The 20,798-nt window shown below is 43.8% G+C and overlaps 1 protein-coding gene across 11 annotated transcripts in view; it reads left to right on the plus strand.

Annotated features, from left to right (window-relative positions):
• The window catches only part of VWA3B (von Willebrand factor A domain containing 3B), a 178,212-nt gene extending 161,830 nt beyond the window's left edge, over positions 1 to 16,382 (plus strand). For 8 of the 11 annotated variants that reach the window (XM_061431590.1, XM_061431589.1, XM_061431593.1 and 5 more), the window contains 5 exons: positions 2,552 to 2,676; positions 3,800 to 3,937; positions 5,991 to 6,091; positions 15,265 to 15,865; positions 16,314 to 16,382. In XM_061431590.1, coding sequence (XP_061287574.1) covers positions 2,552 to 2,676; positions 3,800 to 3,937; positions 5,991 to 6,091; positions 15,265 to 15,616 — 716 coding nt within the window. In that variant the 3' untranslated portion in view covers positions 15,617 to 15,865; positions 16,314 to 16,382. Of the gene's footprint in view, positions 1 to 2,551; positions 2,677 to 3,799; positions 3,938 to 4,017; positions 4,136 to 5,990; positions 6,092 to 15,264 lie in introns of those variants that run through there. The other 3 variants (XM_061431592.1, XM_061431597.1, XM_061431598.1) reach the window with 3 other exon arrangements.
• The last annotated feature ends 4,416 nt before the right edge of the window (positions 16,383 to 20,798 follow it).

The following is a 20,798-nucleotide window of genomic DNA, read 5'->3' on the forward strand; positions in this document are numbered from 1 at the left end:
GAATATCAGAAGGTTCTTATAGCCAGAGGTAAAAAAATCTGCACTCCAGCCTAAGAAATTCCTGTTTGGAATGAAGATTGAAAACAACCCCTGCTTTCTTTTGCTAAATGAACTGACCCATGCTGTCTACTTAAACTGTTTCTTCATTCCTCTGACCTTTGGGCATGAGCAGTGTTTTCACTGAGGGTCTCAACTGGGGGGCACCCCCTTCTCCCCCCACCTGGGTATAGGAGAATCCCCCAGCAGAGGTAGGGAAGCTGACTCATACCCAGGAAGATGGGGATCCCAGAGCCTCCAGTAGGAGGAAGACAGAAAGCCATGGAGGTGGTTCTGGTCCAACCTCCAGAGCCAGAGCCCCAAATGGCCCTGGGAGATGCCTTCTCACCTCTCTGGGGCTGAGGGCAGAAGGAAACTGGAGCATAACAGCATCCCAGAATAGGAATCCGATCTAGAATCAGGACCTGGAAATGGCAGCAACTCCTTAATGAGGTAGAGAAGGAGTTAGTGCAGAGGCTGAGCCATAACCAGACAGGCCAGCAGCTCTGGGTCCTCTGGCCTGATTAACAGCCAGCCAGGTGTCAACACCATGAGGCTGGCTCTACAGTTAATTGGGAAGAAACTGCACTGATTTCTGGAGGTGAACAAAAACCCACAAATGAAGAGATTGAAACAAAAAAGAGATGGTAGAAACATACCAAATGTCTAGGTCTAATGATCTAGATCAGGGGCAGGAAGCCTTTTTATGTAAAAAAAAGCTAATGCATGGTGTAGACTCCATGGGCCATGCAGCTGCACAGCTGCTCAACTCAGGCAGACACCCGAAAAACTGCACCCCAGTTTTAAGACTGGATTCTACACAGTCCCAAAGGCTAAGAATTCGAGGAGGGTCACCCTGGCCATTGAGGTCATCTTGGCGCTTGGACCCTCAGCCCTGCTCTGTGGCACTGGCTGGCGCTTGTGGCGGGGCACGCATATGCTGGGCATAGAAGGATTCTTCTCACCTCACAGTGGCTCTTTGTTTTCATAGTAGGAATTCTTTATAAAAAGTAGTGTTTGTTTTCCTGATGAAAAGGGTAGAGTCAGTTTATGGTAAAAAAAATGTGTAAATAGTACTTCAAAAACCACCCAAACATCTTAGTCCAATAAGAAAATAGATAACATAAAGCTGGTTTTCTTGTGTGTGTGTGGCAGGGGGAGGGCAGTTGTTTTGTTTTTAAGCTTTCCCTTTTTTTGGCCATTTAAAACAAGAAACATGGGGAACTTCCCTGGCGATCCAGTGGTTAAGACTCAGCGCCTCTACTGCAGGGGACATGGGTTGGATGCCTGGTAGAGGAACTAAGATTCCATAAGCTTCACAGTGTGGCCAATATAAAATAAAAGGATTAGATCCTTTATAAATAAATAACTGAAACAAGATACGTGGACTCAAGATGAAAGCTAGCAGCTGTTTCTTTGCCACTTGGAAGGACCTAAGACTGGAAAAGGCAAGGGCAACCCACTCCAGTACTCTTGCCTGGAAAATCCCATGGACAGAGGAGCCTGGTAGGCTGCAGTCCATGAGGTCACTAAAAGTCTGACACGACTGAGCAACTTCACTTTGACTTTTATGCATTGGAGAAGGAAATGGCAACCCACTTCAGTGTTCTTGCCTGGAGAATCCCAGGGACGTCGGAGCCTGGTGGGCTGCAGTCTATGGGGTCGCACAGAGTCGGATACGACTGAAGTGACTTAGCAGCAGCAGCAGTACCTAAGACTTCACCAAGGCCAACGAGTAAGCTAGAGTGGGGAAGAAAGCCAAGGCACTCAGGCCGTTGGAGCCCAGCATGGGGGCGAGCACATTTCTGTCTCAGGATAAGGGGGTCCAAGTGAAGCTGTTACTGCTGGGGAAGTGTCCCTGTCAAAAACCTCTCCCTAATATTAATAATCCCTTTGCAATGGGAAAATTAATTTCACCTAGGATAAATAACAAAATACATGAACCTTAACACTGATACATTCTTTTCCTGTTATAATAATCTCCCCATATAACTAAAAGACAAGAAAACTTACTTTTTTTTTTCCTTCGTTTTTTGATTATACATTTTAGGGAAGCTGTGGGGTGTGTAATATCAGCTGAGAAGCTGAGGATGGGAATTCATATTTCCTTTCACTTTCTCAATTTAACAATAATGATTTTCTGTCTCCAAGTATATTATAGAAGGAAATATGGCTGAAATAAATAAATAAGATGGTAGGAAGCCTCCAGGGAGAAGGTATTTCTAGGATCAGTGTTCCCATCAGGATGGCTTCTGGGAATACTGGTTGAACAAGCTCCCACATGTGTTCTCTCAGCTTCCCAGCTCAGCTCCAGACCACAGCACGGCACTGCTGTCTGAGCTGGTTAACCCTAGCAGGCATCACACAGAACCCAGCATTATGCAGTGGAGAAATCAAGGGGCTCGCTGATTTCAGCAGGCAAAGTGTTATAATTTAGCAAACCCAAGAGATGGGGCAAGCCTAAGGGAACAGGCATTGTCTTTATATTTTATTTCAATAATTTGATTCCTTATAGGAGTTGTGAAGAGGTGTGTGAACCCCACCCATGCACTTGTGGGCTTCAGGTATGGAGACACCAAGGTTGTGCCCATCTCGTTCATCACGCCGGTGGGGGGCGCCATGCCCTGCCCACTGCTCCAGGTACCTGCTCCAGCTAGCTGTTCCTGGGCCCCTTTTCACCTTTCCTAGAGCTTTGGACAGCAGCAGCCCCTGTTCCTGTGACCTCTTGCTTACCAATTTCTTTGCTCTTGACCCTTATCTGCCAATGCCCTATTTAAATAGCTCAGACGTGCTCGCATGTCCCTTGAGGCCTTTGTTGCTTTACAGACAATAGATGGGTGGGGGAAGGGAGTTGCTGTAACTGCTAGAGCTTGGAAGCTTTCACTGCAGGAAATCATGCTAAAACAGATTGAATAAAAAGACCAGAGGTAGCACCTGCCTTGACACCATAAGTCAGTTGATGCCAGACCTTGATGCCATAATGCAGTTACCCCTAAATGTGCATCCCAGGGGTGAGCCGGGCTGATGTGTTCTCATCTACTTATAAATTCATCAGAGCCATGCTGTGTCTGCCAATTCTCCTGTATTATCCTTATTCCAGCACCAAGGCCAGAGTAGAGAGAAGGCCTCTGCAGAGTTCCACTGCTGCTGTTTCTTAAATAATATGAGCCTGGAGGAAAAAAAGCACTGAGGGGCACTCAGAGGATTCATGTGGGTTGTCTGTTCCCGCATCTCCTGGGCAGACCCAAAGGCACATCAGGGCACTTTCCCCCGACCATGAATCCCCTCTATCTGACTGATGCCCAAAACTTTGTGTGTCCCTTCACCAGACTTTGTTTCTCCTGGAAGTTCTCTTTCTGTGACTTTTCCCCATGGATTTCAGGTGTGAGATTCAGAGCCACATTAAACAAACACACTCCTTTCCTCCGTTCAAACTCATTCTTGTGTCAGAGTCCTGGTTCCTTCAACCAGTCATTGTAAGAGTTGGTTTCCAGACCCCTCGCCACCTCGCTGGCTGTCCCTGAGACCCTTGGCAGGTGAAGCCCTGCTGAATGTGGCTTCCCCAAACTAATCATAAAATTCCAGCCAGGGCCCTATGAACCCAAAGAATGTTGGAACTATAACTCTTTCCAACTAAGAAAAAAAATGTGTTTGAATCCTAGCATCAGCTAGCATCTTGGAGAGTTTTCAAACAAGCTTATTTACTATTGTCTCTAAGATCCATAAGCTGAATATTTGCTCTCAAAGATGTTCTCATCTACAGGTTGGAGATTATGTGTTTGCCAAAATTGTGATCCCCAAAGGATTTGACTTCTATGTCCCCGCCATTGTTATTGCACTTCCAAATCAAGATATGGCTGACGATAAATTCTACACAGTTTTAAAGTGTAACAACCGGAGAGTAAGTAGACTTTCATTAGAAAAGCACTTTTTCTTTAGGCAGAAAGTGGCTTCCTTGACCCCTGCCTTTCTCGGGTGCAGTGCCTGGCTCTCTCCTGCTCTGGCTGTATCTATTTCCCCTGCACATCCAGCTCCTGTGGTTAGAGTTCCGTCCACTGGGCGACTCGAAGTCCACCCTTGCTAAGTCACAGTGCTCTCCTAACTCCCCCATCAGATGGTCTCTGGGGCTCTTGTTCCACATTGGGGGACTGGGGAGGCTTGCTCCAGTTCTGGCTTCGTCAAGAGCCTCCCCAGTTTCTCACAGCCCCACTCTGTCTCCCTACTGCTCCTCCCTATGTATTTTTCCTAAAAGTTTTAGAAAAAATATCAGGTTACAATGATGAGGTCACTTGCCTACCTCATGTCCACCTGCCCCTGCTCCATCCCTGCACAACACACACACACACACTTCTCTTCCACCTCGAGGAAAAGCCCAGCTCAACCTCAGCCTGCCCCCCTGCCCTTTGAGTTTGACTCCCAGCCACATGGAAGGCTCACTGCTTCCTGAACACAGTGGAGTTTCTCAAGCCTCTAGGTTTTTAACCCTTCCTGGATCACCCTCTCCATCTTCTTCCATATAAACTCCTGTCTCCTGAAGACTCTGCCCTGTTTCTGCTGAGGCCCCCAGATCCCCTTGCATACCGTCCTGCCTTCCTCTCACACCAGATCCCTCTCCAATCTCCCAACTCCTTAAAGGCTGGGCCTGGGTCCTTCCATCTTTGCACCCCTGGTACTGCTGTGGATAATGAGCACATTCTCACCATGGTTTTATAAAGCGCTTGCATAAGTGATGTTTCTAATGGAAATAATGTTGTTTTGATGGCCCACGTAATATGCCTGGAAAATGTATTGGCAAGCAAATACTGTCGTGCTGACTGTATTCAGCACTTTCTATGTGGCATGGGTACAAACCCAAGTGCTTCACACACAGTGAACAGTTGGATGCTGAGAACACTGTGAGGTACATACGCATATCCCCATTTGTATATAAGAAGCCAGAAGTGGAGAAGTGAAGTCATACCCAGGGTGGCGGTGTCACAGGCATTTGAACCCAGGAAGTCTGGTTTTATGGCCTGCTCTCTAAATATCTGTGCCCAACTGCCTAGTAAACAGAATTAAAATATCTTGTCAATTCCTGACTGTAACTGAGGTATGTCCATCAGGGAAGGGGTCATGGTGAGTGAATTTTAGGATGAAGGGATGAAATTTAGGATGGATGAGTGAAGGCCATCAGAGCCCGGGTCCCCTGGAGTGCTGTATCCAATCCGACAGATCAAGAAGGAGAAAGGCACCTTCTCATCAATCCAGGAAAACCCCTGAGGGATGATGGACTCTTCTGGGGCTGTTTGGATGATAGTGAAGAAGGCTGGAAGTGGGTGGGAAGCATCTCTGCCAGGTGGCCCTGCTCTGGGGACTTCCACCAGGCAAGAGAGGAGAAAGCAGATACAGGGTCATTGGAAGAGATGCCCCTGAATGGGTTCTAGGTGACCCAGGGTCCCTGAGGAAGAGCCTTGGAGCCCAGGAAGGACCTCAGAAATTATCCACAGGGCAGCAGGGCCATAGAGACTAGATAACATGGTATGGAAGATAGATGCCAAGGACAATTCTGATAGGAATTCTGGGAGACCCAGGGGCTGACAGTGGGACTTTGAGCATCAGGTGGTGGTGACAATTTATAAGTCCAGAAAGGAGATGGCCAAGGCTGAAGTTAAGATGGAAAGGAAGATAGTTCTATGAAATAGTGTGTGTTTGTGCATGCACACACGCATCTTAGCGGGGTGAACTTGACAAATGATCCAGAATGTGGAAAAATGACAGAAAGGATTCAATGATGACTTTTATTCAGTATAAAATTACCAAGTTAGACTCTGCATTCAAACCACTCTCATAAGTGTCACCAGAATAGGAAAATGGCTGGTAGCTATTACAATGGGCTGTACTAGCAAAATAAAATCACATCTGAATTGTGGATATTTCTGATTTAAATTGAATGAACTCTTTTGGTATTATTACAGGAATTTTGCCCTCGGAGTGCACTCATTAAGATCAGCCAAAACAAATATACTCTCTCTTGCTCTCATATTAACTCACCCCCAATTCAGGAGGATTCAAAAGCGTAAGTGGACCCAACTTCTTACTTTCTGAATTTAATTTATGTCTTTGCACTTTTCATCTGCTTCTGAGTTGAGATCCATGATCTCTAAATGCTTGAAGAGAAAAGCAAAAGTGAGGATTTCCTGCTAAAATGCAGGTCTAGGATGATGGTTCCTGCCACATCACACCTTTTATCTGCTGGCTGTTTGTCTATCTGATTCTAATCTCAAATTCAACATTATGTATTTTACTGACCTTTCAGAAAAGCATTCAATCCTGTCATAAATCTGAAGGAATTACTTTCCTTTCATTGGTAAGGATTCAAGGCCTTCCAAGATGCAATCTTCCTAGAAAGCTCAGGTTAGATTCAGTTGCACCTGGGACCAATCAGCCTCTGCCTCTCCCCATGGCGGGTGAGAGGAAGGTGCAGCTCCTGGCTTACCCGTGCCCTGGTGAGTGTGGGTGGGTGGTAGTTTCCTGGGGCAACGGTGGAGTGAACACATTTTTATCTGAGGCAACAGGATCAATAAAAGCTGGAAAGGTGGATTAAAGCAAAATCAGTGAGAAAAAGCTGAGACCTGGAGAGTAGGCAAGAACCCAAGTCCCTGGGACCAACAAGGAGCATCAGAGTTGGGGTCAGAGCCATGACCTTGGAGGTGACCTTGAGCACAGGTTGGGCCATCTTTGGGTGCCAACCTTCCATATCCCCATGGCTTCACCTGTGCTTCATAGACAGAAACCACCAGACATTCTCTCACTGTGCTGCTTTCCCCACCTCTGGGCTTGTGGAAGCCTGGATCCCTCCCACTGACGTCAGAGTCCCTCCTTGTCCTACACTGATCTGCCCAGTATGTCTGTTGCAGGAAGAGGGACCTCTTCCAGAACCCAAGAGTGGGGTCTTGTCTAACACTTGGAAATGAATTGTCCAAGGAGACACATGTGCTGACAAAGCAAGAGACTTTATCAGGAAGGGGCATCTCTGTGGAGAGCAGCAGGGCAAGGGAACCCAGGAGGACTACTCTGCCATGTGGCTCCCAGTCTTGGTTTTATGGTGATGGGATTAGTTTCCAGGTTGTATCTGGCCAGTCATTCTGATTCAGGGTCCTTCCTGGTGGTGCACACGTCACTCAGCCAAGATGGATTCCAGCCAATAGGATTCTGGGAGATTGGTAGGATATGTGGACTGGAGTCTCCTCTCTCCTTTTGACCTTCCCTGAATTCTTCCAGTTGATGGTAAGCTTGTTAGTTCCACATTCCTTACCAGGACCTCCTGCTTGAGATAACTACTGTGGTGCCTAGCCAGGGCAGGCAGTTTCAGTCAGTAGTTCCCCTAATAGATCTGTACCCCGCTGGGGTCTTGCTCAGTCTGGGGTCCTTGCTCAGTCAACTACCCTGGACTCCCTTCACCACCCAGATCTGAAACCACATAACCCAGACTGGAACTTGAACCCACTGTCTTTTAACTGAGACCACACTCCTGGTCTCAGGACATAATGAAGCTCAGGTTCTTGATGTCTCATTGCAGAAAGAATTCAGTGAGAGACAGAGTCATAGGTAAGAAGTGGATTTATTTAAAGACAGACATATTCTATAAACAGCTTGCAAATATTTCTCAGCACTGCTGCACATGTGCTTCCGTAGGTCAGGAGGCTTCCTCCTGCCCTGCTGTCCAGCCATCTACCCTGAGGGCTGGGCAGAAGAATCTTCCTCACAGGCAAATCTGCTCTTGTCCCTCCCCCACTAAAGCTCCCTCCTCCCTGAAATGCCTCCTCTTAACCTAGCTTGCCTTCTTGTTGACCTGAACCAAGCCTACCTACCTGGTCTTACTTTTCCCCTAGCTACTCCCCAACTATCCTCCCAAAAGCCCTCTGCACACTAACCATACTAAATTTATAAACTTGTCGTTTTTTCCCCATGCTGTGCTTTTTCAAAGCCCTGTGCCTCTGCATAGGCTAAGTATTCCCTCCCTGGAATGCTGCTCTTGCCCTTGGCTGCCTGGGGAATTCCAATATCAAAGGCAAGCATCCCACCACTCCTGTGTGATGTTCTGGGACTCCAGTCCTCTACGGTGAGGTGATCCCACTGCCTCCTGTAAACACTTTCATTATGAGACTGTTGCCTTGTCTTGGGCCATGTACTTTAATGGTCATCACTCTTACTGGACATGAGTCTTTGAAAGCAGGGGCCAGGATCTACTTCTATATCCTGGGTGCCAGAGTCCAGCCTGCAAGATGTACCCAAGGACAATTTGAAGAATGAACAGATGAACGAATACTAGGGGATGCCCAGCAAGACTCTTTGAGGGCGTGTAGTTCCACAGAAAAGCTTTTATTAGGTATGATTGTTGAAAATAGATGTTACAGTCCTTTTTCTAGATGAATATTTCATTTTTAAATAATAGCACTGTTTTTTGTTCATCTCAAAATCCTACTCAAACAATTTGATATCCAAATTACAGTACCTAATAAAGGAATATGGATACATGGGTCTAGGTATCGACCATCTTCATTAAACTCAAGATTATCGATCACTATTTTAGAATTAAAATTAAAGCCTTTCATTATTTTCTACCTTAGTACTGCCCCAGGCCTTATTTAAAACTCTCCACTGCTAGTGACCTACCCCAGCTTCTGGGTCTTTACACGGCAGAGACATTCATCGACCCTGTTGTCCCCCTTTGTAATTTCCACTGTTTTGTTGCTCTGGCTGCCTCTCTGCTAGCAAGAGACAGCATCTAATTCTCCTAAGCAGAGGTCGCATCCAGCCTGCTAAGTTCAGAGCCTAATCTGTCTCTGTTTCCATAATCGGAGCTGGCAGCTGTGAGCACACAGAATAAAGGCGTAGGTCTGATTTTGTGTCTACACGGAGATTTCCTTCTGGTAGGTCCTTCTCATTAGAAGCTCTTTCTTACCCGCTCTTTTTTTTTTTTTTCTTAAGATATCTTTACTTTGTATGATTTTCATACATTTGGAGCAGATGGTTCTTTTTAAAAAAAAAAAAAAAACCTTTTTATTTTGTATTGGTTATAGCCAATTACAATGTTGTGATAGTTTCAGGTGAACAGCGAAGGGACTCAGCCGGACATACACATGTATCCATTTTCATCCCCAAACTCCCCTCCCATCTAGGCTGCTGTATAACAGTGACCAGAGTTCTCTGTGCTATACAGTAGGTGCTTCTTGGCTATCCATTTTAAGTACAGCAATGTGTATATGTCCATCCCAAACTCCCTAACTATCCCTTCTTTGAATCCTTCCCCTGCCCCCTGGCAACCATGATTTCATTCTCTTTCTCACTCACTTTCTAAATGTACCACCTCCCTTTGGTGGTTCTTTAGCAGATCTTCACACCATTGCACTAAATGAGACCATTAAAAAAATTATGGTGCTTTCTTCGAAGGACTAATTAAAGAAATGAATTGTAGGTTACAACTCCAACAGGACATCACTTGACAAAATTTTGTTTTAAAATATCAAATCCCAATACAGTATACTAACGCATATATATGGAATTTAGAAAGATGGTAATGATAACCTTATATGTGAGACAGCAAAAGAGACACAGATGTATAAAACAGTCTTTTGGACTCTGTGGGAGAGGGTGAGGGTGGAATGATTTGGGAAAATGGCATTGAAACATGTATATTATCATATGTGAAATGTATCTCCAGTCCAGGTTCGATGGATGATACAGGGTGCTCAGGGCTGGTGCACTGGGATTACCCAGAGGGATGGGATGGGGAGGGAGGTGGGTGGGGGGTTCAGGATGAGGAACACGTGTATACCCATGGCAGATTCATGTCAATGTATGGCAAAACCACTACAATATTGTAAAGTAATTAGCCTCCAATTAAAATGAATAAATTTATATTAAAAAATAAATAATGAAATATAAAATTAAAAAATAAAATATCAAATCCACTATAACCAACCATTTGAGGTTGGTGAGACCAGGGGTACATGGTCCCAGACAGCTATGGACCAGAGTGCCAGATATCCAACTTTCCACCCTCTGCCCCTCCTTTTTTTTCTTCCTTTTTGGGGTCTTCAGTTGGGGCTGACAGAGTATTTTCAGAAAACCCCTCTTCTGGTTCCTCATGAGGGTGTAACATAGTGAAAGGCAGGAAGAACAGTATTTGGAAGGTGAAGAGTTCAACACTGATTGAATATGGCTGCAGCTGATACAAATTTTTCATTTTCAGTTCAAAATTTGACACTGAAATGATTCTTAAAGCCTCATAATAAGTTTGGTTTGCAAAATATGTTACCAAGTTCACTAAATTCCAAATAACTAGTCCTTAAAAGAGATAGTTTTAGTATCACCATGTTTGTGAAGCTGTTCCAATTTCCTCTTTCCGTTGCAACCCAATGACTGTGTTCTCTGATGGCGCTTCTGAAAGAGGTGTGTCTGGTGGAGGGAAATGACCGCTCTTGCCATGCCTTACCTTCAGGAAAGTCCCTGAGCTTTTTCTATATTTCACAGCATCAGAGATCTCTCTTCTTTGTGAGAATATCCCCTAACCTCTCTATGGCTTTCCCCATTTAGAGAACATACATGTAATTTTTTCTAACTCCCCAAAGCAAGTGGACCGGAAGGAATATTCCCCACTTTTTGGCATCCTCCCTTCTCACCAGCAGGAGATTCACGTCCTCGGTCTCCTTGACTACCTCCCCCAGGATCCTGTTCACATCAGAAGGCTGTGGCTTCTCGCTCCTTCCAGGAAAGTGTGCCTCGTGGGCTTAATGCTCGGATTTCCAGTTTCCTCCAGCAAAAGGACGTGCCCCTACTGGTGTTATTCAACCACCACAGCTGGGGACCACATGCTCCTCTGCGCAGGGCAGCTCTGGCAGCTGAATCCATGCTCCTGATGCCATGGACCTAGTTGGAAAACCCTCCCAACAGAGCTGGAATCCATCTTCCCTTCCTTTATTGAAATTTTTAAAAATTAATTTACTTATGACTGCACTGGAACTTCATTGCTGTGCTCAGGTTTCTCTAGCTGTGGAGAGCAGGGACTGTCCTCTAGTTGCGGTGTGCAGTCTTACTGTGGTGGCTTCTCTTGTTGCCGAGCGCAGCTCTCGAGCTCAGGCTCTGTAGTTGTGGTGCACCAGCTTAGTTGCCCCACGTCATGTGGGATCTTCCCATGTCTGCTTCATTGGCAAGCAGATTCTTATCCACTGTGCCACCAGGGAAGTCCTTCCCTTTCTTCTTGACAGAGTACAACTTGAGCAGGTTGCCTTCAAGGCTCCTCTTTCACTGTAAAGGAAGTCTGATTTCTTGAAAAAAATTTAGCACATTCTAAATGTGATCTCAGGAAAGCCAGAGTGAACTAATTATTGTCTCTGTGCTGACGGAAAATCACTGGGGATCTGAAGTAGGGTGTTGGTCATGAGATCCTGGAGATAAGAGTGTTCTTTCCTTGATGCGTGATTATAACCATGTGGACTTCGTGGGATGCAGTTGGTGATAAGAGTTCTGGTAGGGGGACCCTCCTCCAAGGGTTCAGATGTGGTTTGTCTGGGTCTGTGGCCAGCTCTTAATTCCTATTACACAAAATACTAGCCTCTCGTTATCATTCTTTGAGCAGTTTAGTAATTTTCCATCAAGCTGTTTGAATTAAGACTGTGCCCCCACAGGCGATAATAAGTCCTATGTTGTTGAACACTCCTCCCTTTATCCATGTAGCCTGGCCTCACACTGCCTTCCTAACAGCAGGGACATAAGTCATTGATTAAAGCTTCAAGATTCAGCGCAGACTCTGACATTACCCAAGATGAATCACTTCCCACCATCTCGCCTGGTCACGACTGACTATTTTTCCCTTAAAAGGAGCTTGCCTCTGAAATCATTAAACCTCTGTATGTCATTAGCAGCCTCGGTCCATTCTGGTCAGATCAGGAGCCTCATTTCCAAGGCCTAAAAGATAAGCAGTTCAGCAGTAACCCTATGATTGAGTGCCCTGCCATATCCGGAGGGAAAAATGCCATTACCTGTCCTCAGAAGGTGTGTAGTTCTTGGGACCAGAACACAGAGTCATGGAGATCCATTAGCCCTAAGGGCCAGGGGGAGCCATTTGGATGGCAACTGCCTTTGCTTTTTTTTTTTTTCAAATGATTGATTTATTTCAGCTGTGCTGGGTCTTTGTTGTTGCAGGAGGGCTTTCTCTGGTTTCAGTAAGGAGGGGCTACTCTCCAGCTGCTCTCAGGCTCCTCATTGCAGTGGCTCCTCTTATTACAGAGAACAGATTCTAGAGCACAGGCTCAGTAGTTGTGGTGTGCGGGCTTTGTTGCCCCGAGGCATGTGAAATCTTCCTGGACCAGAAATGGAACCCATGTCCTCCACATTGGCAGGCAGACTCTCACCACCGGACCACCAGGAAAACCCAGCAACTGCCTTTTCTTATCAGTTTCTCCACTTTCTGCCACTTCTGTTGTCAAAACCCCGGGGCCTCTTGATCCTCATCAAACATCTCTTCAGTGCCCACCCCAGAGGTCCCCGTGTTCTTCATTTACCAAGATGGTCTTACCGACAGAGACACACTTAGAGCAGAACAGAACTGAAGCCTCAGGGAACCGGCAAGAATATGGTTAAGCTGATGATGCCTGGTTAAGGAAATGCATTGGGTTTTAAGCTAAGGAGAGCGTGGACAGGAGGCTCAGAACTCTTCCCTGAAGTCGAACCAGCTTCTTTGAAGAGCCAGTGAAGACACAGTGGCTGGCTCCCCAGACACCCCCTCTAGTGTTGGCCTGTTTATTGTATTACCGAGTTAACTCTATAGTGGAAGACAATAGGGCACTAAATTTAACTCAGTTTTGGCTTAAGCTTCCCTGGTGGCTCAGACAGTAAAGAATCTGCCTGCAATGCAGGAGATGTGGGTTCAATCCCTGAGTCAGGAAGATCCTCTGGAGAAAGAAATGGCACCCCACTTCAGTATTCTTGCCTGAAAAATCCCATGGACAGAGGAGCATAGCAGACTACAGTCCAAAAATGTCACAAAGAGTCGGACGCCACTGAGCGACTGAATACACACAGGGCAAAAGAGGACCACCTAGCAGGGTCCTTCTAGATGTGCAGGTGGAGAATGTGCCCTGACTGAAGTGAAGACACGGCCGCCCTTCCCCTTCCCGCGGAGCAAAGTGAGGGTGCGTGGGGGGAATGGATAAGAATTTTCACATCAGATTCATTTCCCACCTACTCTGCTGGCCATCCCATGAGTGGACGTTTCCTTGTGGAATATCTTGAACTTGGTCAACATCAGTCATTTTGGAGAGTATGATAAAGTGGCCCAGCATCTGCTTGGTTTATCTAAAGGCTTTTCCTTGATCAAAACCCCAATCCATTTTTATTCTAATCCTGACAACTTGTGTGTGTGTGTGTTAGTCACTCAGTCATGTCTGACTCTTTGCAACCCCATAGACTGTAGGCCACCAGGTTCCTCTGTCCATGGAATTCTCCAGGCAAGAATACTGGAGTGGGTAGTCATTCCCTTTTCCAGGGAAATTTTCTGACTGAGGGATCAAACCCAGGTCTCCCACATTGCAGTCAGATTGTTTTATATATATATATATATATTTTTTTTTTTTTTAGTTTGTGTGAACTTTATTTATTTTTTAATTTAAATTTATTTATTTTAATTAGAGGCTAATTACTTTACAGTATTGTGTAGGTTTTGCCATACATCAACATGAATCTGCCACGGGTGTACACATGTTCCTAACCCTGAACCCCCCTCCAACCTCCCTCCCCAGATTGTTATATTGTTTTATTCCTATTCCAAAAGGAATGCATAGTCGATATAATTTAGGAATTAAAAACAAAAAGACTAAAAACCATCCTTAGTTCCTCATTTCAAGAGTACTCACCATGTAAAGATATCTGTTTGGGTCCCTGGGGATAAGTTCCACTTATTCCCAGAAATAAGTGGAATTTCTGGATTATGTAATTCTATTTTTAGTATTTTGAGGACCTGCCGCACTGTTTCCCACAGCAGCTGTACCATTTTACATTCCCATCACAAGCATTCCAATCTCTCCACATCCTTATCAGCACTTGTTACTTTTTGGTTTTGCTTTTTCTTTTTTTGGCAATAGCTATCCTAATGGGTATAAAGTGGGCAGGCCAATTTTTTAATCTCTCTTGGAAATTACCTCCTGAGTCTTTGAACCAGTTTTTGCAAAGTATCACATGTGGTTTAAGATTCAGACCACTGAAGAGGGATTTTCTACTTAAAAATAACTAAAAATCTTTTCTCACTCTACTGATTTTTTTCTTGACAATTTCCAAAAGGATCTAAAACAACCATGGTCAAAGTTATTCAGTGTGAAAGGTAGGTGATCAAGGTGGCAGATACTGATTATGAGAACAAAATAAGGTTGAATACCAGGCAGCTGGTGTCCTTACTTTGCCCTGAAGCCTCTGAAAAAGGCAAGTTCCTGAAATGGTGTGCCATGATGGCATGGCTGGGAAGGGATCATGGTGTTCCCAAGGTGCCTTTTTTGAAGGACAACACTTCAATATAAATAAACTGCCCAATATATTTTATTTTTTTATACCCTTTGGCCAACATCTCCCTGTTTCTCCCACCAGCCCCCCTTCTTCCCCTCCCCCTGCCTCCAGACCCTGGCAACCACCATACTATTTTCCCTTTCTATGAGTTTGGCTCTTTTTAGATTCACACATGAGTGAGATCATACAGTATTTGTCTATCTCTGTCTGACATATTTCAATTAGCGTAATGCCCTCAAGATCCATCCATGTTGTCACAAATGGCAAATTTCCTTCTTTCTTATGGCTAATAATATTCCACATATGTCACGTTTTCTCTATCCATTCATCCACCAGGGGACACCTAGGTTGTTTCCATATCTTGGCAATTGTAAATAATGTTGCAGTGAACATGGGAATGCAGATATCTCTTCAAGATACTGATTTCATTTTCTTTGGCTATATGCCCAGAAGTAGAATTGCTGGATCAAAAATATTGTTCTACTTTTAATTTTTTGAGGAACGTCCATGCTGTTTTCTGTAGAGGCACTACCAGTTTACATTCCCACCAGCAGTACAAAGGGGTTACTTTTTCTCCACATCCTCACCCACACTTTTTATTTCTTAACTTGGACATCTCTGTAGACACAGCAGCCATCAAAACCAGGATAACCCTCATCTCTCTCTCTTTCTATGTCTCTCTCTCTCTAGGGAAGATATGGACACAAAGAACTCTTCTCTCCTAGTATGGCCAATCAGAGAAGTTAACACAGGGGATTTACAAGCTACAAAACAGGAGAACCCTAGAAGGAAGAAAAAGAAAGCCAGCAAGAGGCTATCTCTCCAGGAGGTGGTCTCCTCAGACTCAGATGACTCTTCCTGTGGCAACAGGTCCCGAGACTCCCACCCTAAGAGACACCCTAAGCCCAAGCTGGGAGGGGGACATCATGTCTCCCAGGAACACCCTGAAGTCTCTCTCAAGGATAGCGCATGTGAGCTCACACCCCAGTTTCCGGGTCAGTGTAGGCCCCAGCACAGCAAAAACTCAAACACCCTTAAGTAATGCTGACATCACTTCCCCAGAGAATGTCCTCAGCCTGGGGTCTAGGAGTCAACCAGCCATGCCATCGCTGCCGCACCCACACCGGGAAAAGCCCTGCCCTGCCCTCATCAAGCGACCCACAGCCGAGGGCTGAGTGGCACCACTGAGAAACCTGAAAGCAGCCTAGCGCCATCCACGTTCACGAGCACCAGCGGCCCTTCAGGGCTGCCCTCAGCCGCCCAGCACTGCGGACCTAGCCCCTCTGCTGAGGTAAGGCCGCCCTCTACTCTATCCTCACCTTCCCTGGTTGTGACAAAGGTAGTCGTCCCTGCCGCCCTCTGCCTGGATCTAGTTGAGCCTATTGGTTCTGACTTTTCTGGGGCGTTCTTCATCCTATTATTTCCCCTGTCCTCACAAAACCGATAGAATACCATCTTCCAGTAGACACACACACCCAGGAGTTTAATCTGACCGATTACCTTCATAGGATTTTCAAGTTTTTTAAAATCTGTAGTTCTAATCTTGAAATTCTGTAGTTCTAATCCAAGCTTGCAATTTCATTTTACATTGATTATCTCATCATAATCAGATTTTATCCTTAAATATTAGGACTGAAATCAAGACCTAGTAACTTGTCTGAGAGCTGTAAAACTGAACATTACCTATTTTGTTGTCTGAAAATTTTTATTGAGCCCTCCCTAATTATTTTTGTCTGAAGTCTGTTGTAGGTACTTCTAATTGAGCGTGGAACCAGAATAAAGACTCTTACCTTGGAAACATTTCAAAACGATTGGGCTGTTTGTTACTATTTTCTTTGAACACATTTTGGCAAAGACATACAAAAATATTCACTTCTATTCAATAATTGTTTAGTAAAATTAGCTTCATTAGTTTTATTTTTTCCCCTCTCATTCTTAGTGTAGATGAAAGGCAGTTCTCCTTGTAGCTTCCTGGAGATGAGTGATGAGAAGGTTGGTTTATTTATTTTTTTATTTATTTACTTTTTGGCTACACTGGGTCTCCACTGAAGCGTGGGCTTCTCTAGTTACAATACACAGGCTCTCTAGTTGTGGCTTGAGAGCTTAGTTGCCCTGCAGCATTTGGGATCTTAGTTCCCCTGCTGCTGCTGCTGCTGCTGCTGCTGCTAAGTCGCTTTCAGTCGTGTCCAACTCTGCGACCCCATAGAAGGCAGCCCACCAGGCTCCCCGGTCCCTGGGATTCTCCAGGCAAGAACACTGGAGTGGGTTGCCATTTCCTTCTCCAATGCGTGAAAGTGAAAAGTGAAAGTGAAGTCGCTCAGTCGTGTCCGACTCTTAGCGACCCCATGGACTGCAGCCCACCAGGCTCCTCCGTCCATGGGATTTTCCAGGCAAGAGTACTGGAGTGGGGTGCCATTGCCTTCTCCGCTTCTCCAGGGATCAAACCTGCATCTCCTGCATTGGAAGGCAGTTTCTTAACCACTGGACCACCAGTGAAGTCTCAGCCTCATTAATTTTAAAAATAAAAGTCTCCCAAATTCTCCTCTCCTAGTCAGTAATAGCCCTGGGGCTATATAATAATAGGGTACAGATTATTAATAAGCAAAATATTGGATGCTTTTCTCCAGAAAAGATAGGGCAGTGTTGTGATACTCTAAAATTCATAATCTAATTAAAAGTGATGCTTACATTCCTAAAAGCTAGGAGGGGTCACCAAGAGTTATGATGAAGAATTTCAAGGAGGAATCCAGTTCCAAAAATATGAAAGAAAAGGGGATCAGGTTAAAATGCATCAGTAATACAAGGAGGAAGGAATTGAGGAGTGAGGAAATGATCTGGAACAAGGCTGGGGAGAGCATCCTATCACTGGGCATCCTGTCACCCAGAACCCCAGCAGGAAGATACTGGAGCAGTCATCCGGGTTTGGTCTGTACAGCTGAGGACTGAAGGGGTAGGAAAGAAACCATTCACTTGGTCATAGTGATTCTTTCATGCATGTGTGCATTCATGTAAGCCCGCATGTGTCCATTCAATTATTCAGTAAACAGTTGAGTGCTGACAGTGTGCCAGGCTGCAGAGAGACCATTATACTATTCTGCCTCTCTCCATTTCCACGGGGATGCAAAGATGAACTACAGGACAAATATTCATAATAGTATATTGATATTACATTATAGTGCATGATATGCTCAATGCCATTAAGTGATATGTTCAACGTGTTGTCCTTCAGTAATAATGCACAGTTCTTTGTGCTGGGAAGACTGCAATAATCGATGTATTTCCACTTCCAGCCAATGTGGAATAACAGAAATTAGATTTCTACCCATTAGATTTCAGTTGACCTGAAACAACTAAAGCACCTGATAAAAATATATGTAACAGTTTCCAAAACATTGGACAGAAGCATTGATCTCTGGGAAACAGACAAAGTGAGCCCTGTGAGTCCCTGATAGACTGTCTAGAAACAGTTTCCAGGCTCCAGTAAAGGCAGGAGATGCATTACCAGCCATCCTTACATTTCATCTGTATGCATTGCGTCAGGTAACTTGTGTATTTGATTTTCACTGGATAAATCTGCACTTTTAGCATATGACAGAAGAAGTAATAAAAGAGATTAGATCCGTTAAAAAATAATAACTATACATACAGATTTTATAGCTACCCTTTATAATTAGCTTGGATTAAAAGCCAGGAGCAGAGGCATCAGGATGGAGTGATTGATAGCCACACAGAGCTATGTGGAATGAGTACAGGGTGATAAGCTCTTACCAGAAGAAGGGGAACAGATGGTTCAAGAAGAGACCAGATGACCCCTTGAGTGCTGTGAAAAAGGATCCATGCATCAAATGACAGAATCCCCAACATTACTTCTAAGTGCCTTTCAACTTGAGAGTCTGTGCAATAACTAAAGTCCGTTATTAACTCAGAGCAGTTCAACATAGATGAAAAACCATCCTTATAAAAAGGGAGAGGGGTTGTAGCCAAGACAATTGGATGAGAAAATTAATTAGGAGAATAGAATTGAAAAAGAAAATTATATTTTCACATGAAAAGAGAATATACCTGAAAAACCTGAGAGAATAAGTGATAATATTGATACGAATTGAAACAAAAAACATTCAGTGAGGTGGCAGGATAGAAATTTAATATACAGAAATCATACAGTTTCTGTATGAAAATCAAACTGTATGAAAACCAATACAGTTTTCATACACACAAGTAATGATCAATTAGAAGATATATTGATAGAGAAAACCTCATTTACAACAGCAACTAAGAAAATTAAATATAGTCAATTCTCATAAATCTCATATTTTGAATGGCATTTAGGGTCTATAAAGTTACCTCTAAAACTAAATTTAGCATATACTGAATTATGGTTCTTAGGGGTTGGGTTCCTGTGAGCCTCTGGTCACATCGTTTCCACCAACTGATCAACATCTAACCTCCTTTTATGTGTTTTTCTGTTTAAAGACACTTTATTTAATATGTATTGTTGACTTGTTAACATAGAATTCATGGCTAACAGTACTAAAACTCCTGTCTGAAGGAAGCGAATATGCATGTTCTTTGTAGGGTGCATCACAGCCTTCTTGCACTTAGGACCACTAGACAGCACTTCAACTATGCTTCACTTTAAACAGTGAAATCACCAGCAGGACACAAAAATGTGAGAAAATATGGCACTAAATATGCCATGAAAAGGACCTCTTTTTACTGTATGAGAGCTGAAACGAGAAGCAGAAAGATGACCTAAGTTTTCACCACCACTCTGAGCATATGCATATTCTACAAAATACTTTGAGTATTGATTTTGGAGTTACAAAGACGTTTTAGTGACTAGGTGAATCACAAATATGGAAATCCATCAATAATGAGGATCTATTGTAACTTGAATAAACTTAACAATAAATGTGCAAAACCAATATGAGAAAAACTTTAAAACACTCCTGAAAGACACAAAATTAGATTTAATAAACATCCCCTGTTTTTAGACAAAATGGCTTAGCATCATGAATATATTAGTTCTCTCTGAGTTCATTTTTTAATGTAACATAGTCCCAATAAAAATAATACCAAATGTTTTATAAGACTTGAGAAGTTGGTAGTATAGTTCATATAGAAAAATAAATATGTGACACTAACTTGAAAATACTGAAAGGAGAGGGACTTGTGATAACACATGAAACATGATAACATCTTCATGCTTAAAACTGGATGTTGCTAACACAAGACAAGGGGACCAGTGGGATAAAATAGTGTCAAGAAACAGACCCAAATATAAATAGAAATGTAGTGTATTACAAAGGGCTGATGTCCCTAAAATATAGAGAACTCTTAAAATTGAAGGGGAAAAAATGACCAAAAACATGGCAGAAAACAGGCAAAGGACATAAAAATATATATAAGAATAAACCTAAAAGCTTGAAGAGATGTTTAACTTCACTCATGTTAAGAGAACTACAAATTAAAACTATTTGGAGAACTTCCAGAAATGTGGCAATGTGAAGTGCTAATGCAAATCCTTTCACAATAACAATTTTATGACCTGCATCAAATATTTTTAAAAGTCAACAGGTGGGACTTCCCTGGTAGCCCAGTGGCCCAGACTCCACGCTCCCAATGCAGAAGACCCAGGTTTGATCCCTGGTCAGGGAACTAGATCCCACAACTGAGAATTAAAATGTGGCGACTAAATATCTTGAATGCCAAATCAAAGATCAGTGTTATAGCTAAGACCTGGCACAGCAAAATAAATAAAAATAAATATTAAATAAAAGTCAACAGGTATTTAAAACCACAATAAAAATGTTCGAAAGCATATAGGATATGGAGAGTTTATTCTCCAAAAACTGCATCTAGAAGAGGTAAGATTTGTGAGGTGGCGACACTCTGGCTTAAGGGCAGTTCCCAATTTTCACGGCCAAGGCCACAGAAAACTATACGCTGACTGGCTCCAGGTGCCAGAGATGAGAGTTCAAGGCTGGAAAAGAAGTGAAAATTTAAAGATATCTTGGGAGCAAGAAACCACAGTCAGAGTGAGTCATAAAAAGTGAATATTAACTGTTTTTATTCCTGACCGATCACTAAACTATATAAGCATGTGTAAGGGAGAACTCAGGGCGCTCTGTTTAAAACCAACAACAACAAAAAGGCAGAAGGACAGGCATTTTATGAGACAGAGCTGCATGGAGCAAAGTCTGTGTGTTGGCTGCCTGGTAACT

The sequence above is a fragment of the Bos javanicus genome, chromosome 11, assembly GCF_032452875.1.
Source record: "Bos javanicus breed banteng chromosome 11, ARS-OSU_banteng_1.0, whole genome shotgun sequence".
Lineage (NCBI taxonomy): Eukaryota > Metazoa > Chordata > Mammalia > Artiodactyla > Bovidae > Bos > Bos javanicus.